This window comes from Brachionichthys hirsutus, chromosome 18 (genome assembly GCF_040956055.1).
Source record: "Brachionichthys hirsutus isolate HB-005 chromosome 18, CSIRO-AGI_Bhir_v1, whole genome shotgun sequence".
NCBI classification, from domain to species: domain Eukaryota; kingdom Metazoa; phylum Chordata; class Actinopteri; order Lophiiformes; family Brachionichthyidae; genus Brachionichthys; species Brachionichthys hirsutus.
Genome location: NC_090914.1, coordinates 9404159 through 9430403, shown reverse-complemented (window position 1 = coordinate 9430403; position 26245 = coordinate 9404159). Strand labels below are relative to the sequence as shown.

The following is a 26245-nucleotide window of genomic DNA, read 5'->3' as shown; positions in this document are numbered from 1 at the left end:
ATATTGAGTCCTAACTCTAAACAGTGACTAGCTGGGGCCTCTTTGCTTTCTCGCTGCTACAAATGGCTGCGACCTTGAGATGTTGGAACGTTGTCTTTCTTTTGAGCGTTAGGAAGGAAAGGGCTTGCTGCTGCTGCTCAGGAGTCGAGTTCTGTTTTTAATCCCGAATGCATCGCGGGGCCACGCGAAGACAGACAACCATTCATAAATGATTTATTGGACAATAAAACATTCAATGAAAGTAGAGACAGATATTGACTTCATTGTGTGTTCACAGATGTCATTCGTCAATGACAAACTCTACAAAGGATACTTGCGGCGGAATTTGTCGACAATTGTGTCCACAGTGAAAGTGAGAGAAATAATCGCCCACCTGCCTTGTCTGACGGACCATGACAAGGTATCAAATATTCAAATGCGCTGTCAGATGTCATTTCTATTATGTTTAGATTAAGGATCACAATCAAAAAGGACATTTCATTTTAACGCGTAACTTAAATGTGTATTTTCATTTTTTGTTTTTATCCAATTTTAGGAAAACATAGAAGCTAAAAGAGAGATTTGTGGGAACTATGACGGCATGGTGCTTCTTCTGGATTGTCTAAAGAGAAGGGAAAACTGGCCGGAGCAATTCATCGATGCGCTTGAGGCGTGCGACTATCCGGCCATAGCAGCAGAAATTAGAAGAGAATACAACTCCCTGAGAGGCATCAACGGTAAGTCTGCAAGCTGGTGAAGCTCGTCAGTGTGTCTGTGCAGGTTCTCAGTCATCCATTTTCTGCTCCAACAGGGGCTAGAATATCTGGACACTATAGCAGTCCAGTTGAGTTCATGTTCGGCATTTGTCAGTAGTTTTTGTGTAATGTTTGCTGATCCTGCTGGTGCATAAATCATATCTGATTGACAGCTCAGCCAGCCCAACAGGAGATAAAGTCAGCTGCAGTCAGAACAGAAGTGATACCGGTACTGCTTGCTTCATCCTAGATTCCAGCTCCCCTCCGACGACTGTCATCCGGGCCCATGTCCACCCGGCACCACCTGCCAGTCATGCATCCACCCCAGCGGGTGGAGCAACCAGTCAGGCCCGGATTGCCCTGGCCTCACCTCCTCTGGAGACCCCTGCACAAGACCCTCAGAGCTCATCAGATCACGTTCCTGATCCTGTTCCCATTCCTGAGCCTCCCCGATCGGCTCGGGTCGAAGTAGCACCTGCTCCACCTGCAGCAACCCTGCCACCCCCGCGGGAGGTCGCTACTCGCCAGGAGCCGGAGGAGAACGCAGAATCAGACGTCCAGGATGTCTCCGGCGATAATGGTGGGCTCCCCGATCAGGTGACTGCAGGAGACGTGGAGGCGGACACTGCTGAACAATACGAAACACTAACTCCATCCTGCCCAGATCTTCTCCAACCAACAACAACCACCCCAGAGGTCAGGCCACCACAAACTTCTTCTCTAACTCGAGTGAACTCTGGTGTGACTAATGGATCCTCTTTCGCCGTGGTGACCCCCGAGAAGCCTCCAGTCCAGGACACCGCCCCTCCTGTGGACGTACAGCCTGAGGAGACTTCGGAGCCGGCTACCACACAAGTGAATATTTAATCATTTGTGTACTTTAGTACAAAATCTGTTCTCCGTTCTTCTTCTCTTTCCCCATTACCTCATAAAATCTAATGGCCGAGTAGATGATGATTTTAAATTCTCTACTGTATGCTCTTCTAAACATTCACCAGCTGCCTTTTTGTATAAAGTAATCTTGACATTTATCCTAATGTTTTTCTGCAGGTTGTTGAAAGCGGCCCACAGAACGAAGCTGCACCTGTAGTCGCTCCCCTCCCAGGTGTCGCTGGGATCAATGCCCCCGTCTTCGATGACAACTCTGTTTGTATGAGCAAGCCCAGCCAGCTGGTCAGCATCCAGTCCCAGGAGAACGGCCACCCAACGAATCCTGCACCCGACTCACCGGAGGATCCCTACTCGGGTGACACTGATCGACTGGAAATAAGTGTTGCTGCTGTGACCTCAGCCCACGTTCCTGCATGCTCACCTGTCGACTCCGCCACCCTGAATTCAAACAGCGCGTTGCCGTGCCAAGAGAACGGAATTGCTCTTTATAACAATGAACCGCAGGAAAACCACTACGAGTCTCCTCGCCAGAGTTTAGATACGCAGGAGGTGCAGGTGCACGTGGTGCAAATATCCGAACAGCCGTCTGTCCTTAACCTAGACGGCCAAAGCTCGACGCCACAACCTCAAGTCCTGAATGATGAAGCAGCCGTGGACTCCGCCTCTGTGTCGCCGCTAGCGGCTAACGATGCCGACGCTGAAGAAATCATAAACGGCCCGTCTTGTGAGAAACACCTCCCCACTGAGCCTGCTCCTGCTGATACTTCAATGAAAACGCTGCAGGATACAGAGGAGGCTTCCTCTCGCCACCCGCCAGCTCATACGAAGTACATTCTGACTGCCGCAGGCGTCGCTTTCTGTGCACTACTGGTGGCATGGAGGTTTAAGCATTGAGGAGCCATAGTATTTTATTTGACTTCCTGTTTGGAGGAGCACTACAAATGAGAGTCTGCACACTGTCTGTACTTATTTGTACATATACTGTATATTTACTATAGAAGTATCAAACTATTTATTTCCCCCCCCCCAAAAAAAATATGTTGATAGACATTGTCTTAATATAGAAAAGGACAAAAAACCCAGGACGGAACATTCTGGCAAGTGGAAAACTCGCGAGTCCGTATGGGACTGTCTTGAATTCAAATTATTCCTTCTAAGAAAGATGGTAGAAATGTCCAGACAATGTATGGGGTCCCACATTCTATGGAATACATCATCTCTATTGTGCAACTTGCTGGTTAAATAGTCCAAGGACACATATTCAAGCACAGTTTGGTGCCATTGATTTTTGCCTGGTGCTTTATCCGTAATCCAGTTCACAAGGACACATTTTCTGGCACAAAATGTCAGTAACCTATAGAGTTGCCTTTGATGGTTTCCAGCAACAATAGTGCTTCATTTAAATCAAGGACTCAATGTAATCAGTTCCTTCTTCAAGGTCTGACTATACTGTATTCTCTTAAATCAAGGACTCAATGTAAACAGTTCCTTCTTCAAGGTCTGACTATACTGTATTCTCTTAAATCAAGGACTCAATGTAAACAGTTCCTTCTTCAAGGTCTGACTATACTGTATTCTCTTAATGGTGCATGTGTGAATTTTAATTTAATTCACACATGCAGTTTACGTTGAAGCATATTATACACTTCCGATGATCGTACTAATTAAAAAAATATATAAAAGAAGATTGTCTATTTTGTACATTTAGTTGGCACATTGTTTTTTTTAGTGTGACCCAAAACTAAAGAAACACGTGACGTCGCTGGCGTTTTCATTTTTGATTTGTTAGGACAGGCGTCGGTCACCCACTGACTACGCCCCCTTCAGGCTTGACAGCGAATATAAAAAGGAGGCGTATCCCGCCCGCGTCTGTGGAACGTCGCTGCTTACTGTGTTTAGTAGCTTATTAGCGCTAGTCCGCTGATAAACCCTCGGACTTCGTTGTCTGGAGAAGACTTTTAAGTCCAAATGGTTTAGGTTACCATAAATGCTAAACTAATTTTCAATGGCGTTCAATGACCACCAACAAGATGTTGGAGGCATCGACGAGGACGAAACGCCCACGAAGCAGCCGCGGCTCAACAGGGAGATGCCCGGTTATTTCAGTCACAAACCGGGCAGTGAGGCAGCCGAGTCCGCGGGGAGAGCCCCGTCCGACCGACCCACCAGACATCGGGCCGATTCGGTGAAGAAAACGAGGCCTCGTAGGTGTTTTGCGTTTGCTATCGTGGGCTAAGGATATACACCGGGGAAGGTTGCGTGTTTATGAAAACAAGAGGCGTTCCACTGAAACTGTAGTTAGATATAAAACATAAAATAAAAGAGAGAATACATTAAGTTAGCGGGCGCTATAGCTATAAACGAATACCAGTAGCAGCATAATCAATCGGAACGAACATTCTGCAATCGGTATTACAATGTAATATCGACAGTAAATAGCCAGGTTCTATTTCGCAACAAGATGGCGATGGCGGTGCACACTGTACTGCTGCTTGTTATGTCGGCCGACAATGAGACACCGCTCGTGTTTATCCAATGCATTTAGATGTAACACGATAAAAAATCATTTTAAAATAAAACTATAAGCATTATTCATGAGAGTATTTTTTGCATATATCGCAGCCTTTCCCTGGTTCGGGATGGACATCGGAGGCACTCTGGTGAAGCTGGTGTATTTTGAGCCCAAAGACATCACAGCAGAGGAGGAGCAGGAAGAGGTGGAGAACCTGAAGAGCATCAGGCGCTACCTGACCTCCAACACTGCCTACGGTAAGACGGGCATCAGAGACGTTCACCTGGAGCTGCAGGACCTGACCATGTGTGGCAGGACGGGGATCCTGCACTTCATCCGCTTCCCCACCCATGACCTGCCCGCCTTCCTGCAGATGGGCCGCAACAAGCACTTCTCCAGCCTCCACACCACCCTCTGTGCCACGGGAGGCGGCGCGTACAAGTTTGAGTCTGATTTCCGCACGGTGGGTTTGAATTTCCTCTCTTTCGCTTGTTTTTAACAGGCTGATCAGTGAGGATGGGCAGGTAGGGGGGGGGGGGGGGCGCCATCTTTTGTTCCTCCAGTTTCCTTCCTGTGTGTTCTCTTACTCTCATCTCCTTGTTCATGCAATCCGTGTTCTCTCTTCCTCTCATCAATAACAAAAAGATGGCAGACCTGCAGCTCCACAAGCTGGACGAGCTGGACTGTTTGGTTCGGGGAGTGTTGTACATCGACTCGGTGGTTTCCAGTGGACTGTCAGAGTGCTACTACTTTGAGAATCCCACAGACCCAGATCATTGCATTCAGAGGCCCTATACACTGGAGAACCCCTACCCTCTGCTGCTGGTCAACATTGGGTCTGGGGTCAGCATCCTTGCTGTCTACTCGGAGAATGACTACAAGCGGGTCACCGGGACCAGGTAATTGAAGGTGACTTTATGTCCACAGGCTGGTGAACTCTGATTATTAGTCACGTAGGATTTCTGAGAGCAACATACTTGACTTTCCAAATATGTGCTTTTCAGATCTCTTATGTTAATGACATACAGCATAATAATGGGAATATAACATCAGTTATAGTGTAATTGTGCATATTTGAAAAAAACAACAATCCTCTCCATTAGTTCAGATTTTAATGCAAATGAATATAACCTTCAGGACAGAGGCAGCGATTCGTACGTTAATGTCCCTCCATCAGTCCACTTCTTTTATGCGTACGACGTTCACACTAAGCCGTCATGAGAAGCAGCGACAGAACCGAATCATCTTCATCAACAGAGTAAGACGACCGAAACAGACGGATGGAGTAGCAATCAAATGACGCGTTAGCGCCGCTTCAGATGCAACTAGAGATCAAGCGATACAAAATGAGACTATTCCTATTGCATAAGTATATAATAGTGTGTATACGCTTTCAGCAGGAGTTCATATTTAATTGGTTTCCTGTTTAAAACTTGTATTTTCTTCTTTTTACAGAAAAATTAGCGATGCTAACTCTAGCTAAGCTAACAGTAGCGCTATTTATTTACCTTCTCTCGATTCCATAATGCTACAATCAATAAAGCCCTTTCCCCCAGAAATATTCTGCAGCAGCGTCGACGACATAGTTAAAGTGTAGTTTCACTATATATTTAAACTAACAGGAGACATTTCAACATCACGAAATATTCCGTAACTCGTAAACAGAAGCGAAGCAAGGCTTCCTGTCGCCATGCCGGATGTTGTGAAACGTCATCACGCTTAACCGGAAATCCGTCATCCGCCGCTTACCAGGTCAACGCTGTTACATTGTTGCATTTTTGATCTACATTCTGCGCATCCGGTCAACCTTTGGCCTACATTCCGCTCAGCCAATCAACGCTTTGATACTTTGACCTACATTTTTGACCGAAATACCAAAATGTAATTAGAATGCTGAGAATTGGGATATTATTATTATAATTATTATTTATATATATTATATTATATATATTATATTATATATATTATATTATATATAAATAATATATATTATATTATATATAAATAATATTATATTATATATATTTATATATCAATATCTGTGATTTGGCATATTATGATCTGAAAATTCTCAGATATTTTATAGAGTTCCTCCATTAATTCCTCCTGCAGTCACCTAATTATTCTGTAAAAAGAAGAAAATACAAGTTTTAAACAGGCAATCACTTAAATATGAACTGATGCAGCCTCACGATGCAGGTAGTGTGGTTAGCAGGAGCTACCGGTAACTTAGCAATGCCAGTTTCTCCCTTGTTTATCTAGAGCCCGGATAAATGCAGAGAGTTGTGTCAGGAATGGCACCTGGCGTAAACATTTCCCAAACTACAAAATGCTAGTGTGAATAAGAAAGACATACCGCATCTGTCGAGGCTCGGGTTAACAACGACCTCCTGCAGCGTTATGGAAAGGAAGTGAAGAATTGTGTACAGGCAGGCTAGAACGGGTGGCAACAGTTTATTAAAAACAACAACCGTGTGTGTTTGTGTGTGTCTGTTTCCAGCCTCGGCGGTGGGACCTTCCTGGGACTCTGTTGCTTGCTGACCGGCTGCTCAACTTTCGAGGAAGCTCTAGAAATAGCTTCTCAAGGGGAGAGCACCCGAGTGGACAAGCTGGTTCGGGACATCTATGGAGGCGACTATGAGAAGTTTGGGCTTCCAGGCTGGGCTGTAGCCTCAAGGTACGAGTTGACAGCGGCTCTTTTCACTTACTGTTTGCCATTGCAGGGTGATTTCAGACTGTCAATGTATTTAAAAAAGGATTATCCTATTGAGATTCTTCTTGTGTGTTTTGATTTGGTAGTTTTGGCAACATGGTGTCCAAAGAGAAGAGGGAGTCGGTGTCCAAAGAGGACCTGGCCAGGGCCACGCTGGTCACCATCACCAATAACATCGGCTCCATCACCCGGATGTGTGCTCTCAATGAGGTTAGTGGTGGGGGGGCGTAGCTGGCTTTTTCCTGCTTTTTCCTCTCTGCGTTCAGCCTCTTTACGGTGCTGCCTTGTGGCATCTGGATCAAGCAGCATTGTACAGGGCTATGAAGGCGGAGAGGAGGTGAGCTGCGGTGTTTCTCTGTCTCCCTCCACCCAATGCATGGAGGGGCAGGGGGGGGGTATAATTAATTGAAAGTGAAGCTGAAAACATCACCTCCTTTCCAGAAGTAAACCCATAATACTATTTGATTCTGTTTGGCTGAAGAACATCGAGAGGGTGGTGTTCGTGGGCAACTTCCTCAGAGTGAACACCCTGTCCATGAAGCTGTTGGCCTACGCCATGGACTACTGGTCCAAGGGACAGCTCAAGGCGCTCTTCCTACGGCACGAGGTAAATAGCTAGAGCGTTCGTTGTCCTCAGAGTTTTGTGCTTTGACTGGATGTCTAACTGTTATTTCCTCTTGCTAGGGCTACTTTGGAGCAGTCGGCGCACTGTTGGAGCTCCTGCATCCTTCCTCATCCGTCCGAACTGCGTCCGAAGAAGCACTTGTCTCTAAGAGACCATTAGCACTTTAGATTGTCCAGAAATAATTCCACAGTGGGATGTAGGTGGATGAAAATCCGTGTCCTGCATGGACCAAAGCTGTAAGAGCTGACAGAGTCATTGTCTGTTTCAAAAAGGAGTTATGTTTGATCCAAAGGAAATTCACCACGGTTGCCTGAAAAACTAACAACAACCCGTCATCACCCGGCCTCATTTATTTATTTACCCCAGTTGAGTTTTAGGTCGTCGAACTCCAAAATTATTCACTGTTGATTCAGATTTCCAGTGTATTATAATGTGCTCTGGATATTGCCATAATCCTCTTGATAAACTGAATGATTAAGTCATTTATTGGTGTGTCGCTCTGAGTCACTGCGTCCCTCACTGTGTAAAGCTGTTAAATGATATTTCACGGGTTCTGTTATGACTAAAAGTAGATGCGTCTTTAATGTTAAATCCGGTTTCAGATGTTTTTAATTCAACCACGTTAAACGGTCAGTCTTTCGTTCTGTCAAGGGAGTTAAATAGTAGTGCTTGAAAAATGTGATTATTATTTTTGTTGTGCTTATTTGTCCCATTTTAATGTAATCCCTTTGTTCCGTAACGTGTCCCTCGATGGTTACAGGGATCAAATGCATCGCAATCTACCTAATGAATAGACTTAGTTCCCAACTGTTGGAATTTAAATGATGTAATTTAATTTTATACGCAGTAAAATCAACTTGAAATGAAGTGCCTGTCATGTTCATGGAATGAATGCATGTGTAATGCAATGTGAATTAAAATGACGTTTACTGATGTCGCAGTGCGGCTGTTTGTTGCCACGTTACATTCAAGAACAATGCAGTAAATGTAACAAAATACACATTTAAATTTATAGTCAAGTTATTTTACTTATAGGGAATCATTTCTGGTTTCAGTCTGAACGCTTCTGCAGCATGCGCTGATTGAACTAGGGGGCGGGCTCAAAAAGAAGAATTGCGATTTGTCCAAAATGTCCTTTTCATCCCTCCTCCAGAGCAGCTTTCCGTCAAGCAACGCACGTAGGCCGGTGGACACGCCCACCACAACATGCCAGAAGTGACGCAGGCGCTCCAGAGATTATTTCAATTAAAAGTTCAGGGAAAGGAAAACTTGTTTGTAGAGCTGATATATGCTGTGAAATATTCATATTATTGTTAAAATACATTTTATAATAAAGGAATATTTTATTAGGCTGTCCTCTCTTCCAGCCGGGGAAGAGAGGACAGCCTGTTAGAGAACCACGCATGAAAGAGTCAGTGTCCTTCCACAGAGTAAATCCAGCCCACTTCACTCCTGCTGCCTCTTCTTCCTCCTCTTCCTCAGTGAGGGCTGCGCACAATAGTCGAGGAGTAATTGGTCGATAAATGGAATCCTTACGCGGAGATTAATGGAGATAATACTTGGATATTAATTAACCTTTTGTTTTTTTTTGGGGGGGGGGGGGGGGGGGGTCAGTGGATCAGATAAATTCAGGACCCCGTCGTGTCTCTACTGGGACGATAAGGTAAGCAGAATAAACCAGTGATCAGGAGAATTGCGCAAAAACTACGTTATAGATAATAATTAAACTTTGTGGGATACATGAAGCTTCTTTTGTCTCGTTTTCTTTGTAGTGACAGATCAACATTTTCACTGCCTAACAAGCCAAAAAGCCTGTAGCTTATCTAAATTGATCATAAACTGAACTTCAAGAACTTAAAACACGCAGACAGCATCTACTGTGTGTGGAAGTACCGCCCAAAAGTTCTCTCTTGATTTTGGAAACTATGACATCTGTGTAGTTTGCATCAGGAATCTTTTAGGTGGAGAAAAACCATCAAACCATAATTACACATTCTCAGAGATCATAGCAAACCACCGTGCATTTCCCTTTGTTTCTATATCTGGGATATATATACGCTCCAAAGACTTCAACAGATGTGTTTATTTGCAAATTTGCTTTGTCGCACGACTTATTAACTTTCATAAACCAAATTAAAAAACATCACAATAGAAGCAACATGCATTTATGTAATGGAGAATACAGTAGGATTTTTACAGCGGTAATTAGGGTCCAAAAAACAAGTACCGGTAACATAAATCCTGCCTTTCATATAAATGTAGAACCAATTTTAAAATGTAAAAGAAATCTGTCAAATTGTGACGTTAAATGAGTGGTGTAACTTTATCCTGTCCATAAAACTGTTCATTCCGACGCTGCGAATGGTCTAAACAAACTTTCTCTGACTTCCTGAGGTCAACAGCAGCACAGTTAGAAAATCTCCTTTGTTGCCCAGAGAGCTTTCACTCCAAGCTTCTTCTTTTTTTTGTCCCAAGAATAACAAGCTGCAGATCTCTGGGCACGAAGGAGGAGGAGGCCGGTCAGATGGATGTGTGTTATGGAAGTAGGGAACGACTGAACCCTAATTCTGCTGCCTTTTTAGGGGCAGGCAACAAACCAGGATGTAGTTTATAGCCCATCATGCATTTCCCCCCAAAATCTTCTGCTCTGTTTCATACATTAATTCATCAGGAGGTTGGACATGGGGGCAGAAAAAAGCTTGCAAAAATCACAGAAGCTAAAACTGTGTGTAAACCTGTGTGTCCTTCCATAAACTGTGGAACTGGACTCAGACATACAACCTCGGTCTGTGGCTTCTGTTCAGACACATCACACTACTGTAGTTGTGTGTCCAAAGGAACACCCCCCCCCACACACACACACACTTGCTAAAAGCTGAGAGAGAGAGGCGTTAAGTTATCAATAGCAGGTTTGTGTTAATGTTTCTACCAGAACCGCACAGGAATTTTCCAAGATATTTAACTTATTATGGGGGAAAAACATGTTTTAAATACCAAGAAATATGAATGAACTTCAACTCCAGAAGAAAATGTGCTGAGTGAAAGGGATTCCTGCTCAATGGAATTTGAAAGGCAATCGATGGAGAAGCTGGATTTATGATTTAATTCATGAACATCCATGTCGACACATTTTTACACGTTGTCCCCCCCCCCCAGCCAGACTCCCGAGCAACCACATGCTTTTAATTACACTCCTCCAGCAGGTCTAACGCTTAGCGGTTTCCTTTCCTTTCTCTCCCATACAGCTGAAGCTATGGAGAAGTCCAGATGCATGCCGCGGTTAGCGTTCGGCCTTCTGCTCGGCTCGTGGATCACGTGCTGTTTGGCTCAGACCACGCCGGCGCCGACTCCAGAACGGCTAAAGGTCAGACTGGCTGGATACCCGCGAAAACACAACGAGGGTCGGGTGGAGATTTCCTACAAGGGAGAGTGGGGAACCATCTGCGACGACGACTTCTCTTTAGCAAACGCCAATGTCCTCTGTCGCCAAATGGGCTTTGTCTCAGCCACGGGATGGGCTCACAGCGCCAAATACGGCAAGGGTCAAGGTAAGAGGCTCATCGGCCCGTTGTGGCGGCAAAGATTGAGATCATTGTGTTTCATCGAAAAGGATATTATGAAATTTGAGAAATGCAAACACGTGGATAGAATTTCTGTAAACGCAGCACAAGCTCACTGCACATATCCCAGAATGCCTCTCTTCTCACCTTGCACTTTCACAAAATGAAAATGAATGGAATTGTGCATTGATTTCATTTTCAGAATGAACATTTGATGCACTTTCTGAGTGAAACGATCACCTGGAAACTGGAAACGAAATAGCAAATCAATGAAATGTCACCTCTATTTTAAACATTTACATTCAGCTTCTTGTCTGAAGTGCGGCTATGTTAGCTTGTAGCCACGATGTCACTTCCAGGCCTGGACTGATTGCTCTCTGCAGACCTGGCAGCGTGCTGGATCCACACTGACAGTCTGCTGCCTGTCCAGGGAGAATCTGGCTGGACAACGTGCTTTGCAACGGAGGGGAGAAGAGCATCGAACTCTGCAAGTCTCGCGGCTGGGGTAACAGCGACTGCACTCACGACGAGGACGCAGGGGTCGTCTGCAAAGACGAGAGGATCCCTGGTTTTGTGGAGTCAAATGTGATTGATGTAAGTCTCTAAATGAACGTTTCAGATGTGAATGTTGTTCCTTTTCTCAGCAACTCTTTAATTTGTCTCCTTATGGTTTTGAAATGTCAGCCACACGGTTGTAGTTTGGCCTCTATCATCTTATCATGGAGAAGTTCTGGAAAAGATCCTGGCAGATGCCACAAATATAAATCTTTTACTCTATACCTATTTATTTAGTATTTATAATCTTGGATATGGAAACTGAGAAAAATGTTCTTGACAATTTATTTTTTTCATTTGTGGACTGAACTAACTTATTTAAGGTTTTCTTGAATAGTAAAATCATTTCACTTCATGGAGAGTATTATTATTATAAATAATTTTCTCCACAAATAAATGTTGGTTTCATATGTTTAAAAAAACAACACCACACCAGCTATGCAGAGAATGCCCCCCCCCCCCCCCCCCCCCCTATAAAGAAAGGTGTGAGCTGTTTCCAGACAGTTCAAATTTTGACTGGTCAGAGGTGAACAAGGTTAGACCGGGGATCCGGCTGCATGAACTTAAATGAGGTTTTTCTGTCCCGTAGAATGATCCCGTGAAAGCAGTTTCATAAGGATGAGTGGGCGTTGGAACGGTTTCTCCTCTCTGGCTGGTAGTCACGGTCAGATGTGCCATCCAGACTTCTGACCATAGCTAGTTTTTTTTTCCACACATAAACCACGGCAGAAATAACTCTGTGGTAAATAAAGATGGCCATGTTTCCCACTGAGGAACTGTAAATGGGAGGATTAGAGAGGAGTTGCTCTCCTTCGCAGCAGCGACTCACAGTTTGGTTTCTTATACGAGAGCACAGAAGAAATCATCCATGAGGTTTTAAGATTTCTTATAGTCTAAACTCCTTCCATGCAGGCTCACGTTGATGAGGACAAGATGGAGGAGGTGCGACTTCGGCCCGTGTTCGCCACGGCCAAAAGGCGGCTGCCCATCACGGAGGGTGTGGTGGAGGTGAAGTACAAAGACGGCTGGGCGCAGATCTGCGACCTGGGATGGACCATCAAAAACACGCGTGTGGTCTGTGGCATGCTGGGTTTCCCCCATGAGAAGAAAGTCAACAGGAACGTCTACAAGTAAGTGAAGGTCTTATTTCAGACATGATTCATAATTTAAAGCTGCAACTGACAAATTCTTCTGTGCCAGTCAAAAAAAGGAACATGTCAAAGAAGAGAAAAAGACAAGAGAGAAATCTGTAACCATTTAGTGGAAGTGACTCATCTTTGTGGCTTCCCGGTCTGTAATATTGTAGCTTGGAAAACCTCCTCTCCTGAATTCCCTAACATAATATACAGGAAACTTGTGGAATTTAAAAAATGTCTGACGCCACAGCTTCTCGCGCGCGCGTTACCGTGACGATATGTGCGCAGCAGCAGTGTGTGTGTGTGTGTGTGTGTGTGTGTGTGATGGAATTTGGCTGTCCTACTGTTGCAGACGGCTGAGAAAGCGAGCGGCTGAGAAGGTCTCCAGGCCAAAGATTAACGTTCCGGCCGGTGGAAGGTACACCGTCTGGAAAACCTTCGTCTGCTCGCTGCTCATTCCAGTGCAGACGGTGGTTTTCCTGTTGGACGACGCTCCCGTCTCTCCTCTTCCCGTCATATCGTTGTGATATGCAGCATGTGAATGGGTTGCAGTTCTCGTTCACATTTCTACCGACAATGGGAACTTTTAGACTTCATTTTGGCGGTCAGGAAATTAAAAGCAATGCCATTCATCCAACAAAATCAATGTGGCAACTCGAGGTTCACATTGGCTACAGTGTTAATGGTCATGCTTCGCCTGCCATACCCGTCGTACGTGGCCAAAGGTAGGCGGACACCATGCACACATTCAGAAGGTGAGGTCAGGGTTTTGTGGCAGCCAGTCCGATTCTTTCATATCAATAAATGTAAACTATTGTATAACAAATCATTCTATCCCGTAGCGATAATATTTCCATGACCTGGGATTGAGATCAATGCTGGGCTGTGTGTCCACATACTTTTGGCCATGCAGTTTCTATGAGCTCGTGTGGATAAAATGTGTCAAGATGACACAAAGTGATTCAGTTGTTTGTTGTGCTTTTATTTCTGTTTTAAAAGGATGTGTCCCTTTCAATGAATCTGGGCTCCCGTCCCATTTTTGTCTCTGTTTACATCCTCTGTGCTGAAGGCGATGCATCCTTGGGAACACTATATCTCCACGTTTAACGTCATTGCGTGTTTACCTTGCAGGCCAGCATCCAAAGCTAAAGCTAACTCTAAGTCTAAAAAGAGCAGCCCCGACAAAAGGTAATCCCAGGACAATGGGAATTCACTCAGTGGGTGAATTCAAGCTGTCTGAAAAGAACCAAATACTTGTGGCTCCGAAAAGTGGCACAGACTAATGCTATTAAACCAAAGAGACAATCAGACGGATGAGAAAATGCTAGATGTGTATTTTTCTATGCATTTTCTTTTCCCTTTGGGATTAATAAAGTATTCTGAATCAGAATTTTAGAACCCTAATTCCATTTTTTTTTTTTACTGCCAGAAAACTCTGGAGTGTACGGACGCTTTCCCATTCCGACACAGTGAAGGCTTCCGTCATCGTCGTCTTTCCCTGTCTCTGCTCCCTGCAGGTTGTATTTGGAGCGTCAGAAGAGCGTCTTCCACATTCACTCTGTGGCGTGTGCCGGCACGGAGATCCACCTGGCCGCCTGCCCGCTGGAGTTCAGGAAGCCAAACGCCACCGTGTCCTGCGTGGGAGGCATGGCGGCTGTGGTCAGCTGCATGCCGGGGCCGTTGTTCATCCAGAAGAGCGGCTTGAAACGAAAACTTCGAACGTCTGTAAAGTTGTCTAAAAATGTTACTCCAAATTGTCCGTAGTGTGTGAGTGTGTGCATGAATGGTTGTTATCTCTGTGTGGCCCTGCGATGCTCTGGCGACGCATTCGGGGTGTACCCCGCCCCTCGCCCATAGCAAGCTGGGATTGGCTCCAGCAACTCCTGTCACCCGCAAAGCGAGAAAAGTGGAAGTTACTAGCTGACGTGAATGAATGAATACTGTGGATTCAAATATCATTTCACTTGTCTGATTGTTGTCTAGAGGAACGTGAGGCTGAAGGGAGGGGCCAGACTTGGCGAAGGTCGGGTGGAGGTGCTGAAGGACAGCGAGTGGGGAACGGTGTGCGACGACCGCTGGAACCTGCAATCGGCGAGCGTCGTCTGCAGGGAGCTCGGCTTCGGCAGCGCCAAGGAGGCTCTCACCGGAAGCAGAATGGGACAAGGCGAGGAAAAGAATGTCATATGGGAATTCAGATTTCTTTCTTCTGATAGAATTCCAAGTGAAAAATAAAATTAACATTAAAATCTGTGATCTTTTCCCCATCATGCTTTGCTTTCTGTCTGTCCCCCCAGGAATGGGTCCGATCTACATGAACGAGGTGAAGTGCGCCGGTCAGGAGAGGTCCATCTGGAGCTGTCCCTTTAAGAACATCACATCAGAGGACTGTCAGCACACGGAGGACGCTGGCGTCCGCTGCAACATACCCTACATGGGCCTGGAGAACTCGGTCAGAGATAAAAGTTCCATCTTAAGAGTCTTATAAAAAAAGAATGTGTTGAATGAGGACTGGAAGTTCTGTGAAAAGACATCTTTTTAGTTTCTGCTGCTGCTGCTTCAGGCAAGATCTTGGGATTGTTTTGTTTCATGCCATTTAATTGTGTCGTCATTTAATCCTCTGCTGCCCCGGTGGTCCTGTCAGTTTGGTCTAACTCGCCGCATCAAAGGACTTCCCACATTTTAACTCTCCATCACTGCTTCTTTATCGCCGTCACAAAAATCAGCATCGCCGTTTTTGTCTGATGTTCTGGCTTTGTGTTTCCTGACTTACCTGTCTGTCTCGGAAACGGCTCCGGGTGCAGCTGCTTTTTGTGACGTCCCTTTAACGCTGAGTATTTCTGGCTATTCAGATCTTACTCTTCCATGTTTCCTGTAGATGCACAAAGAGGCCGGACTAAGTGGGATAACAACTTTTACAATTTTCAATTACATACATACATGTAAAGTAAGTCCAATGACAACATCAGCTAAAAAAAATAGAGGTTTAACCAGCCCGGCCCGGCCCTTGTGTATCTACGCCCTTCTTTGTGGTCTCTAACCCCTTTGGCCCCCACACAGATCCGACTCGCGGGGGGACGGACCCGTTACGAGGGACGTTTGGAGGTGCTGAGCTCAGATGCTAATGGATCTCAGAGCTGGGGTCTGATCTGTGGGGAGACCTGGACCACCAAGGAGGCCATGGTGGCCTGCAGGCAACTGGGCTTAGGCTATGCTAACCAGGGCGTGCAAGTAGGTCAATAGCACCGCTGAGGTCGGCGTGCTGCAGCACACCTGTACATTTAACATTTGTAAATATAACTCTCCCCATTTTAAAGCAGTGCTTTCAAGTAGTTAAGTCCACGCATATATGTTCAAATACTTTATCTGATACGTGCTGCGTACTCATTGTAGTTATAGTGCTGAAAACCCAATGCTATCATGCTAATGGTTGCCGTGTATATTTTTGGAGTATTGTGAACATATATGCGTGTATTAAAGGAATTGTTTACCAAAAATTGAAAATGCATTTGTTGATAGAAATAAAGTAATATTTCTTTACTTTGGGTCAGCTGTTCCTTTAATGGTGCATTAATAGTCCATGTGGAGGACATGGACGTATGTCTTTTGCTATGTGGACAGCAACGGATCAAATAGACTCCAAAAGCCATGAGATGAGGTCAAGAGATGACCTCATCTTTAAAGCATGTTCTCCACTCTTTTAAAAGTCCAACCAAACTGCTGCTTCAGTGACACACCCTCCACTGCTGGAGGACTGTGTCCGAGCACGGGACAGGAAACGTGTCCCTCCACTGACTCCCAGCAGGGTATTTCCTCAGATCCGGATAGTGGGTGGCCGGCTCCATTATGAGGGCCGGGTGGAGGTTCAGGTTGGTTCCAAGTGGGGCACAGTGTGCAGCACAGGCTGGACCACCAAGGAAGCCATGGTGGTTTGCAGGCAGCTAGGGCTCGGCTACGCCATGCATGCAGTCAATGTAAGTCGGACTTAATAGCCTTTCCCGATAAGATATTGAAAATGTTTGTTTGATCCGATCCGGTCAGCCTGGACTCTTTCATTAGATCAACATGAGGTATTTCAAGCACAACCGAAAGTAGCTTGATATTAAATATATCATCTTAAGAAAAAAAATCTGCATATCACAGCAGAAAAGAAGAAAGCAGAAGAGATGCGTAATTTTTCCCCCTGAAATTTTCTATCAGAATTTTGACATAATTATCTTGTATAGTCAAAAAAGTAAAAGTAAATGCATCAGGATGAGATTTAAGTTATACTTTGACTTTAATACTTTACTATATTTAAGTCACATTGACGGCAGTGTGGAACTGAGAAGCTTTCCAGTAAGTAGTATTTTACTTAGTACCGTTGAATCTGTCTAAAAAAACAAGCCCCTCTAGTTCATCGGTTTGCAGCCAAAAAGTGAGTCATGAACATCTGAAAAACAGATCAGTAGCATCACATTGAACTCTCATTCTTTCCTGTCATGTGAACCCCCCCCCCCCCCCCCCCCCCCCATCTAAGGAAACCTGGTACTGGGACAGCAGCAACGTGACGGAGATGGTGATGAGCGGCGTCAAATGCAAGGGGAGCGAGATGTCTCTGAGTCAGTGCCAGCGTCACAAAACGGTCAGCTGCCAGAAGTCGGCAGCGAAGTTTGCAGCAGGAGTTATTTGTTCTGAGAGTGAGTGACGACAACACAAAGAATAAAATCTTGAGTTCTCTGCGGAACATCATTTAAGTGTAATCCCGGTTCTGCCTAGCGACCTCTGACCTCGTCCTGAACGCCCCTCTGGTGCAGCAGACGGTTTACATTGAGGATCGTCCCCTGCACATGCTCTACTGCGCTGCCGAGGAGGACTGCCTGTCCAAATCTGCCGCCAAGGCCAACTGGCCCTACGGACACCGACGCCTGCTCCGTTTCTCCTCCCAGATCAACAACATCGGCCGGGCCGACTTCAAGCCCAAAGCTGGGCGGCACTCATGGGTCTGGCACGCCTGCCATGGGTAAATGTTTGGCAACGGGTTCCAGAGCACGGCTCGAGAGGGGGAAACAGGAGGCAGAATTCAGATGTGATGTTTGCTCGTCAGCCTTTTCTTGCTGTGTTCCACACAGACACTACCACAGCATGGACATCTTCACCCACTACGATCTGCTGAACGCCAACGGATCCAAAGTGGCCGAGGGACACAAAGCCAGTTTCTGTCTGGAGGACACCGACTGCCAAGACGGTGAGATTTCCAACAATTTCTTTGCAAATAGGAGCTCCTCTTAAGTCTGTTCCTATGGATACGGTCACAGTATTCAATTTGGGTGAATGAACTATTGAGTGTGTGACTGTTATGAAGATGCATGACATCATCAGACCGTTATAACTATTAATGGAATTATGCTGTGACTAAAGCTGTGGTTTACTAACCCAGGTGTTTCCAAGCGGTACGAGTGCGCCAACTTTGGCGATCAGGGCATCACCGTGGGCTGCTGGGATTTGTACCGCCACGATATCGACTGCCAGTGGGTCGACATCACAGACGTCAGACCTGGAAACTACATTTTTCAAGTGAGCATATGCAACGTTATTCGTGGAGCGGAGGTCAAAATAACGTCGGCTTTGTTCAACGCCGAGATCTACCATGACCTGGATGAGTAGGAAAAGAAACGATGTCACGTTTCTTGCCTCCTCAGATTGTCATCAATCCAAATCACGAGGTGGCTGAGAGCGACTTCACCAACAACGCCATGAAATGCAACTGCAAATATGACGGGAACCGAGTCTGGCTCCACAACTGCCACGTCGGTGAGCGGTCGCAAAAAAAAAAAAAAGAACACGCTGAAGATGTCGACATTGAATCCGGCTGCGTCTGAATCTCTTCTCGCTGCTCCGTCTTTTGATCCTTACAGGCGACGCCTTCAGCGAAGAGGCCGAGAAGAGGTTTGAGAAATACCCGGGGCAGCTGAACAACCAGGTTTCCTAATCGGTGAACATTTCAACAACACGAGAGCCGAAGAGATTTGATAGAAAGACACCAACCCTCAGGGTATCAGCATATCAGAGCATTTGGATTCGTGGAAGAAACCTGCGGTACTTTTCCATCTAGTGAATGTGTTTTATATTCGTATACTTAAATATTCAACTGCTAATGTGTCTTTATTTTAAGTCTGTTAATTGATGCAACCCTTTTAATAATAAAATATGTAGTCAGTCACTAAGTCCGTGTACGACAAACACACAGCCTTCAGTTTAATGTTGCAGCTTTTTTATTACCAGATTTTTTTATTATTAAAAACTACCTGAGGTGGATTAGCAAAAAAAAAAAAACAAGGCGTGAACAGGAGCTCCGAGAAAAGTCCTACTGGTCTTGAGTGCAACTTCATACTGGGCATGATGGACAGGAGAAATTGAATATCCTGAAAGACTGAAATGTTACTGGGAAGCTATATATATATATAAAAGCTCATCAGTACGTCTTAACAGCTTTGTGTATTTATTTATTGCTACTATCAAACTGTTCAAGAACACTGGTTCATTCGTATTACTGTCGGTCTGAAGCGTCTGTAGTTCTACTAGTCTGTGTTTTAATCATTTAGAGCCAGAGGATAGATCATATCTGGGAAAACTACACTTACCCTCAAAGGAAAGCTGAACATGTGCCGAAGTATTCACCCCCACTGCACTAAATAAAAAGCTGATTCATAATTGTGCTGCATCTCCTTATCTTCGCTGTAATGTCATCTTGATTTATTTCTCTTCCTTTTAAGCAAAGGTGGATGTCAAATTTGAAGGGTGAAAACTCCTCTTGGACGCCGTGGAGCGTCTTCTCAATGTAGAGTGAATAATAAGACTCTTCTTTAATTAGCATGAATTTACTGCATGTACAAATCAGGAGAAGACAGTAATAATCAGAACTGAAATAAAGAAGAAAAAGAATCGACGCCATGAAAAATAAAAGCAGTGTGGCCTTCATGTCCATCACGTATCCAGGGACACGAGTTTCTTTCAGGGTGAATTGGACGCATCCTGTATCAAAGACAACAGTTTTCCTTAATCATCCAGGACGGTCCCGCGTTTCACTGCAGAATCGTCTGTTTCACAACCCTCCCTTCTTTGTCAATGGAAAAGTTGTAATTCTTCGGATTATCCAAAGACTCTTCTATGCGCTGATCCAAATTCTCCGGAGTGATGAAATTCTTCACATCCTCCTGCAAACCAATGCAAGCAAACATTTTTGTTATTCATCTGGATCCGGTTCCAACGCTTTAACAAATCTTTATCCCGAGCTAAACCAAAAAATAGTTATTGCATAAACCATCCAAACTACAAACAGGCTCGGGTGAAAACATCATCTCCCATAATGATAATAAAATCCAACCTGAAGCTGCAGAATTTCCCTTTCTTTTTCTTTGATGAATTCCTGCTCTTCTTGTTCATGCTGGAGGGCAGCTTCAGCCTTCTTACGCTCTGCTTCCTTTTGTTCCTCCTGGATCCTCTGCATCCTGAAAAAACACAGAGGGAACATATTAAATTACTCAATCGTGTTTTTATTCAGCTACTGATTAATGCATGCAGTGTCATTTTCACTTTCTTCTCACCTGAGTTTGAGCAAGCGACTGTTCTCCTGGACATTAAAGGCCATGAGGGCGCGATGCTCCTCCACCTCCTGCCTCATCCTCTCCTCCGCCAGGGAGCCGGTCTCCTCCTCGTACTTTTTCCGAAGCATCTCTTCCCTGAACTCCACGCTGGCAAGCACACCAAAAAACGAATCAAATCCACATATGCTTATGAAATCAGCGCTTTAACAGTGCGTTAAATCACACTGGACACAACCTGTGGTGAAATGCTAATCCATCATTAGCATCTTACCGGAGCGCCTTCACGATCAACCGGTATTCCGAGAACCTCTCCCTGAGGACCACCATCTCCACCGGATCGACCGGAGGAGGCAGTTTGATTCGACCCTCCTTGGACTTCGCTTTAGGGTCGTTGCGGGATTTTCTACCGCGGACAGGCTCCACGAGAACAGCGGTCCTGGGTGCGAGGAGCCGGGCCGCCCGGACGCTCCTCCCGCCGAATACCCGGAACATGTCGCACCTTTCAAGATGTGCTAACAGACTCCGATTATGGTGCGAGAATAATCACAACATTTGGGCCCGAAGAGAACTAGTTAACTTAACATTGAGACACAAATGTTATCGACACAAGGCAGCGGCCATCTTGGTGACCTCTGACCGGCGGAAGTGAATACGGAAGTAGCGCGTGTTAAGATCCTAGCGCCATCCGTCGGTCGCTTCGAGTTGTGTTTGCTCCATTAAGAATATATAGACAGTCTATTCAGATATAAATGAGCACAATTTTCTTTGCCTGTGAATGGAAATGATTTGATCAATATCAAATGTGTGTTTTGTGTGTTTTTCCATCGTTAAGTGAGGACGCCTGATGTCAGTCTGGTGGATTATCCTGAACACAAATACTGCTGCAGTCAGCTGGCCGGGAGCATGGGAGGATGGGAAATGGTGCATTGCTGCCGTGTCCCTACTGTAAGTGAGGAGTGATTCAGGTGGACAAGAATACCGATGTGACAAATTCTACCAGGAGGTCGAAGGAAAACACGAGATGCTGGCTTGCAGATCAATTCTATGTTTATTCAGCTCAGAATAGAGGCACGCTGAGCACGACGGTGCAGACCTTGTATTCGTGTCACAGGTGTAAACGCCTTCAGCAGAAAAGACTCACAGAAAAGAAAATCTAACGCAAAGAAGCCGCAAGACACACGAAGTAAATCCAGTAACGATTGTTCTTCTGCAGCATTTGCACGTCCAAGAAGGTTTAGCAATAAAAGACAGTCGAGCTTTACACAACAGGCCACGTGGGAAGACCCCCCCCAACTCGCTGTTTTTTGTTTTTTAAACCAAACCTTTTTTGTAGATGTAAATGCAGAGGAAGAATAACTAAAATACACCTTTAAGGTTACCGGTTCACTGCAGAAGCAGACATGCAAGAACAGCTCATTGTGGACTGATAGAACTCCCACAGATAAAAGTCCAAACATTATTCCCTTGCTCCACAAACAATTGGTCAAGTGTTTGCACAACGAGGCTTCAGGAGAGTCAAATAGTAACTCTGATGTTTGGACCTTAAAACAATACTGCAAGCCGAAGCAGCTCTGAAGCTAAAGCAGCGCAGCCGCTCTGCGTCTTCCTGTTGTGTGTAGAAGAAGGGGGACTCCTGGTGGACCTCTTGCTTGGCACAAGGGCACGTCTGTCTTGAGGGGAAATGAGCGTTGTTTTACCGTTTCGACGATGGAAGAGGGGCGTGAGGGAGAGAAAGGGGGGGTGAGGGGGGGGGGGGGTATAGGTTTATGCCGGGTTTGCCACTTAAAGGTTTTAGTTTAGGGCAGCAAGGGAAGGGTAAGCCAGTCGGATTTCTTCCCCCTCCAAGAGTTTTCTGTAAGGAAAAAAGAGAGAGAGAGAGATGGGATGGCGGGGGGGGGGGGGGGTCATATCTGGTTTAAAACCTTTACACAAGCAAAAGCGGTTAAACCCAGCTCTCACCTGTACGCAGCGATTTCAATGTCGAGGGCCATCTTGACGTTCAGGAGGTCTTGGTACTCTTTCAGGTAGCGCGCCATCTCCTGCTTGGCGCCGGCGACATCCTGCTCCAGTTCGTTTATCCTCGTCTGTGGGCCGTAGGAAGGGAACACAAAGGGGACGGTTACAACACTCGCACAAAATGAATGGATGGATGCATCGTGTCTAAAAGGAGCACCGCTTTCACCCGCCGTCTCACTTTACTGTGAATGCTGTCCATAAATATGACGCCATCTTGTCTTACCCTGAATATCAGCCGGGCAGGAAGCGGGGCACATCACATTAGTTCACGTTCTCCTACTGGTTGAGCATTCATACGGCACAGGAGCCAAATATCACCTGGTAGGTTGCCACCTCCTCGGCTTGCGTCTCCTCCAGGTCCTCCATTTGCTTATGCAGCAAGTCGACGGCGTTTCTTAGAGCTTCAATCTCCAAGGAGCGGGATCGAAGCAGCCGCCGGTACTCCGTGGTCTCCTCCCGGATGGCGTGCACCGCCTCGTTGTTTTTGCTGGCCATCTCCGCCACGCTCACAAACTTGCTCTTGTACCAGTCCTCGGCCGCCTGCATGTTCTTGCTTGCCAGCCGCTCGTACTGAGTCCGGACGTCTCGCAGGGCGGTGGAGAGGTCAGGCCGGGACACCTCCGTGTGCACACTGATGTTGGCCACCTGAAGCTGGGCCTGCAGCTCCACTTGTTCCTCCTCAAAGACTTTCCTCAGGAACACCAATTCATCACACAGGGAGCCCACAGTGGCCTCGGCGTCACAGCCGGCGAGCACGGCCTTGCTGGCCTCCTCCCTGGCCCTCTGCAGGACCTCCTCAGCATCCATGCGTCGGCTCAACTCCTCCTCGTAGCACTCCTTCATTTGCTCATGCATATCTTGCAGGTAGTCTCTCCCCGTCTCCATCCGCAGCTTCTCCCCGTCCTCGCGGTCGATCATGGCCCTCAAGCTCCGCGCCTGGTCCTCGTAGAGAGCCTGCAGACGTGACGGGTTGTTCTGCCGCCTCCTCAGCGCCTCCAGCTCGGCCAACAGGGCCCGGTTCTGCAGCTCCAGGTGCCTCACCTTCTCGACGTAGGTGGCGAAGCGGTCGTTCAGGTCCACCAGCTGCTCCCTCTCGTGGGAGCGCAGGCCCAGCAGCTCCGCGTTGAGGGAGCTGGCCTGGGCCAGGTCCGTCCGCTCCGGCCCATCCGGCAGGGAGGAGGAAGTCAGCCTCGGGATCCTCTTCCCGGAAGGAGGAGCTCGAGGAGACGAGAAGATGGAGGGAGACGCGGAGACTTTGGAGATGGAGCGAGTGCCTCTGTAGTTGCTCCAAGGGCGAGAGTAAGAGAGAGGGGAGTCGAAGCTCATGATGATTGTTGTTTTTTTTTGGTCTGTTTAAGATAAGGTTATGGATGTTTGTAGCTTCAGAAGGGTTTTATGTCCCCCTTGTTCTGCACACCATCGGTGAGGATGAGCGAGCGTTTTTGCACTGCACCAGCTCAATGATGCTGCAGATCCCCGGCTTTTATAAAGCGAGCCTCCTCCTCCTCCTCCTCCCTCCGCCACGGGGAAGCATCACAGGCCAATAGCCGACTGCTGCAGCGAAGAGAGGCGGTTGGTTTTCAGACTCTCTCACATCCATGACAGCCAGAGTCGATGCAGTAGAGCGGATTTTTCCTTTCCTCTGCCCTTTAAACCACTTTTATTGGATTATCCTCACTGCTCACTACTGCATATTTCATTCTGCTTTACGCAGGCTCGCAAAGACTGGGGTGAACCTTGCAAAAAATGGCTTGTCCATCCCATAATCACAATATAGTGCAGAAAGGCAACGTGAGGGTGGGCAAATCTCTTAAAAGACCAGCATTTAGATGTTTTAATCATTATATGGTACAGAATCCCTTTAGAATCATCCAATTCAGTAAACAGCCTGATCCTTTTTAATTGGACCATTGTGTCTGCAAATAAAGATTTGATTGATTGATATTTGGAGGTTTGAACGCTAGGTGGCGCAATTGCAGCGCTCCTCTGTGGGACTGAGACGCTTTCAGGCGAAAAACAAATACTCTTAACTCATTCATTCATGACGACTAAAATTCATTTCAGTCTTTCACGGTCAAAGAAAGTAAAAATTACACGTTTATTCAGAGATCATTTACAGTGAATATATTTCCCAATGATACATAAAGTAAAAATAAAGTACACATAAAAACATTTCTATTGACAGGTAAAGACTTTGGAATGTCAGGCGTTTCATTTCTAAAAGTGTTCACACCTTTAATATTTACAAGAATTACAGGAATCTCCATGTTGGAACAATAAAGCTTTTAGAGCTTTTGAAGCGCTTACAGGTGAGCTGCAAACAGTCAGGTCTGCCTTCCACTGTGACGCATTCCGTTAAAACCTGCAAAATATTGTCCACATAAAGAAAATATCACAAATTAGAATATAAGACATACAAACGATAAAAAAAAGTGTATTCCTTTGGTAGAAAACATTGAATTCAGCGAACAGAATGTGCTCGATTTCAAATATATATATTGCATCCTGCGTGGTGTTTACATCCGGGGGGGGCAATCAACGGTGGGATTAGACATTCTTGTATCTGCATTCATAATAAACTGAATAAGCTGTTTGGTTGAAACACAGCGTCTTCTCATGACACCATTCACAGGTCGATCTGTACAGTACTTTGGTTCATTTTGGATCTTAAGGAGCGTTACGGGGGGGGGGGCTGTCGCGCGCAATTCTAGCCGAAAACATGACAAATTACGCATTAAAAAGAAAAGCTCTTGCGTTATTTCTCTCCAAACGTGTGCTTTAAATGGGGGCACGGCCTCTAAAATCACTCGTAATTTACAGCGCAGCTCCAACTTAGAAGATCTTCAGCCTTTTGCCGACCGCTCGCCCCCCCTTTGCCACTCTCTGGCTCGCCTGGTCCTTCGACAGCGGACAGTACTTGATGGTGTGCGCGTTGTCGCCGTTGGCGCTGCAGAGGGGGCAGGTGTACGCGCGCAGGATGGGGCACAGCACCCTGCCGTCGGCCGTCTTCAGGATGTGGGTGCCGTAAACCTCCTCCGGCGCGCCGTTATTCCGGCAGAAGACGCACACCTTCGGCTCCGGCTTGCACCTTGGAGTCTGCTTGCGTCTTCTGTCCACGGAGAGCAGGTCGAGGCTGGCGAAGCTTCCCCGGTGGGAGGACGAGTCTCCGTCTCCGAGCGGCGGGTCACCGGAGAGGCGCGCGTACGGCCGGAGGAGCGATATGCGCTCCTTGAGATCATAGATGGAGATCGGCGGGGAGCCCGGTGCCGCGCAATAGCACTCCAAGTGTCCGTCGCTGTCCCTGCCGTGCGCAATTACGCAGGAGCAAACCGGGGAGTCGTCCTCCAGACCCAGGGTCGCTTTAAGAGACTCGGTTATAGAGTTGGGGCTGCAGGATGGATTGTGCGTCTTGTTTTTGGCGACAAGTGTCGACAGGCCGAGGTAGTCGTTCCAGAAATTAAAGGTGTAATCGCAGGGGGAGCGCGCGTCCAGGTAGCCACCGTCTAAGAACTCCATCCTGTCGGAGCTGCGGAGTTTAAAGTCGCTTCGGATGGGGAGTCTGTCAGCATTGGGGGAGTCTGCGGAGGGGCTCTGCTTTCCTCTCCTGCTGGGGGCTAGTCTGCAGCGTAGTCAACATGTAGGCGCAGATAACCCCCCCCCCCAGAATAAAACCGGGGGGGGGGGGGCGTGGTTTGGTTCGGCCTCATAGGACGGGCTGCAGAACAGAAAATCAGTTTCCCTCCCACCGCACTGACATGGAAAGAGTTTCTCTTTGTGTTACAACAGAATTATTCACCCTGTTGGATCAGAGGTGATTATTTTCCTTCTGATGGTTCGTTATTCCTTCAATAATCCAGTCCGGTGTTGACTCTGGGTTAAAGCGTCACCTTTGACCCAGTGATTTCTACTTTGTGTAAATG

At 46.4% G+C, this 26245-nt stretch overlaps 6 protein-coding genes across 6 annotated transcripts; 3 read left to right on the top strand and 3 right to left on the bottom strand.

Moving 5' to 3' along the window:
- The first annotated feature begins 277 nt into the window (after positions 1 to 277).
- mavs (mitochondrial antiviral signaling protein) lies at positions 278 to 3310 on the top strand. Its single transcript, XM_068751798.1, has 4 exons — positions 278 to 400; positions 536 to 716; positions 985 to 1589; positions 1785 to 3310. The coding sequence occupies exons 1-4, from the start codon at positions 278 to 280 to the stop codon at positions 2517 to 2519; spliced, it is 1644 nt and encodes a 547-aa protein (XP_068607899.1). The 3' UTR covers positions 2520 to 3310.
- Positions 3311 to 3528: 218 nt separating this feature from the next.
- Positions 3529 to 8408, top strand: pank2 (pantothenate kinase 2). Its single transcript, XM_068751577.1, has 7 exons — positions 3529 to 3829; positions 4248 to 4600; positions 4783 to 5036; positions 6638 to 6814; positions 6937 to 7060; positions 7332 to 7457; positions 7535 to 8408. The coding sequence occupies exons 1-7, from the start codon at positions 3631 to 3633 to the stop codon at positions 7640 to 7642; spliced, it is 1341 nt and encodes a 446-aa protein (XP_068607678.1). The 5' UTR covers positions 3529 to 3630; the 3' UTR covers positions 7643 to 8408.
- A 2335-nt stretch (positions 8409 to 10743) lies between these two features.
- On the top strand, positions 10744 to 18758 carry loxl3b (lysyl oxidase-like 3b). The gene is made up of 14 exons (XM_068751576.1): positions 10744 to 11023; positions 11466 to 11629; positions 12503 to 12720; positions 14244 to 14451; positions 14710 to 14890; positions 15021 to 15175; positions 15784 to 15954; positions 16542 to 16697; positions 17243 to 17402; positions 17482 to 17725; positions 17835 to 17950; positions 18143 to 18279; positions 18405 to 18516; positions 18621 to 18758. The coding sequence occupies exons 1-14, from the start codon at positions 10747 to 10749 to the stop codon at positions 18692 to 18694; spliced, it is 2373 nt and encodes a 790-aa protein (XP_068607677.1). The 5' UTR covers positions 10744 to 10746; the 3' UTR covers positions 18695 to 18758.
- mrps26 (mitochondrial ribosomal protein S26) lies at positions 18717 to 20936 on the bottom strand. Its single transcript, XM_068751578.1, has 4 exons — positions 20581 to 20936; positions 20310 to 20456; positions 20090 to 20213; positions 18717 to 19919 (listed from the first exon to the last, which is right to left on the bottom strand). Exons 1-4 carry the CDS (start codon positions 20799 to 20801, stop codon positions 19788 to 19790), a joined length of 624 nt encoding a protein of 207 aa, XP_068607679.1. The 5' UTR covers positions 20802 to 20936; the 3' UTR covers positions 18717 to 19787.
- Positions 20937 to 22100: 1164 nt separating this feature from the next.
- Positions 22101 to 24592, bottom strand: neff2 (neuronal intermediate filament family member 2). The gene is given in 5 exon segments (XM_068752148.1): positions 22101 to 22161; positions 22269 to 22393; positions 22644 to 23711; positions 23714 to 23772; positions 24559 to 24592. Coding segments are annotated over 5 exon segments (1347 nt in total).
- Positions 24593 to 25157: 565 nt separating this feature from the next.
- Positions 25158 to 25841, bottom strand: LOC137907862 (nanos homolog 1-like). Its single transcript, XM_068752221.1, has one exon. It carries the CDS (start codon positions 25839 to 25841, stop codon positions 25158 to 25160), a length of 684 nt encoding a protein of 227 aa, XP_068608322.1.
- Positions 25842 to 26245: the final 404 nt, after the last annotated feature.

What these genes read in the sequence shown, in the direction of transcription:
- loxl3b (XM_068751576.1), top strand. Translation starts at nt 10,747, where the DNA reads ATGCCGCGGTTAGCGTTCGGCCTTCTGCTCGGCTCGTGGATCACGTGC. An exon ending in CAAATACGGCAAGGGTCAAG is followed by an intron (nt 11,024 to 11,465) that starts GTAAGAGGCTCA and finishes CTGCCTGTCCAG; the next exon opens with GGAGAATCTGGCTGGACAAC. An exon ending in AACGAAAACTTCGAACGTCT is followed by an intron (nt 14,452 to 14,709) that starts GTAAAGTTGTCT and finishes ATTGTTGTCTAG; the next exon opens with AGGAACGTGAGGCTGAAGGG.
- pank2 (XM_068751577.1), top strand. Translation starts at nt 3,631, where the DNA reads ATGGCGTTCAATGACCACCAACAAGATGTTGGAGGCATCGACGAGGAC. An exon ending in GGTGAAGAAAACGAGGCCTC is followed by an intron (nt 3,830 to 4,247) that starts GTAGGTGTTTTG and finishes CATATATCGCAG; the next exon opens with CCTTTCCCTGGTTCGGGATG. An exon ending in TTGAGTCTGATTTCCGCACG is followed by an intron (nt 4,601 to 4,782) that starts GTGGGTTTGAAT and finishes AATAACAAAAAG; the next exon opens with ATGGCAGACCTGCAGCTCCA.
- mrps26 (XM_068751578.1), bottom strand. Translation starts at nt 20,801, where the DNA reads ATGTTCCGGGTATTCGGCGGGAGGAGCGTCCGGGCGGCCCGGCTCCTC. An exon ending in AGTCGCTTGCTCAAACTCAG is followed by an intron (nt 20,214 to 20,309) that starts GTGAGAAGAAAG and finishes GTGTTTTTTCAG; the next exon opens with GATGCAGAGGATCCAGGAGG. An exon ending in GGGAAATTCTGCAGCTTCAG is followed by an intron (nt 19,920 to 20,089) that starts GTTGGATTTTAT and finishes ATTGGTTTGCAG; the next exon opens with GAGGATGTGAAGAATTTCAT.
- mavs (XM_068751798.1), top strand. Translation starts at nt 278, where the DNA reads ATGTCATTCGTCAATGACAAACTCTACAAAGGATACTTGCGGCGGAAT. An exon ending in GTCTGACGGACCATGACAAG is followed by an intron (nt 401 to 535) that starts GTATCAAATATT and finishes ATCCAATTTTAG; the next exon opens with GAAAACATAGAAGCTAAAAG. An exon ending in CTCCCTGAGAGGCATCAACG is followed by an intron (nt 717 to 984) that starts GTAAGTCTGCAA and finishes GCTTCATCCTAG; the next exon opens with ATTCCAGCTCCCCTCCGACG.
- LOC137907862 (XM_068752221.1), bottom strand. Translation starts at nt 25,841, where the DNA reads ATGGAGTTCTTAGACGGTGGCTACCTGGACGCGCGCTCCCCCTGCGAT.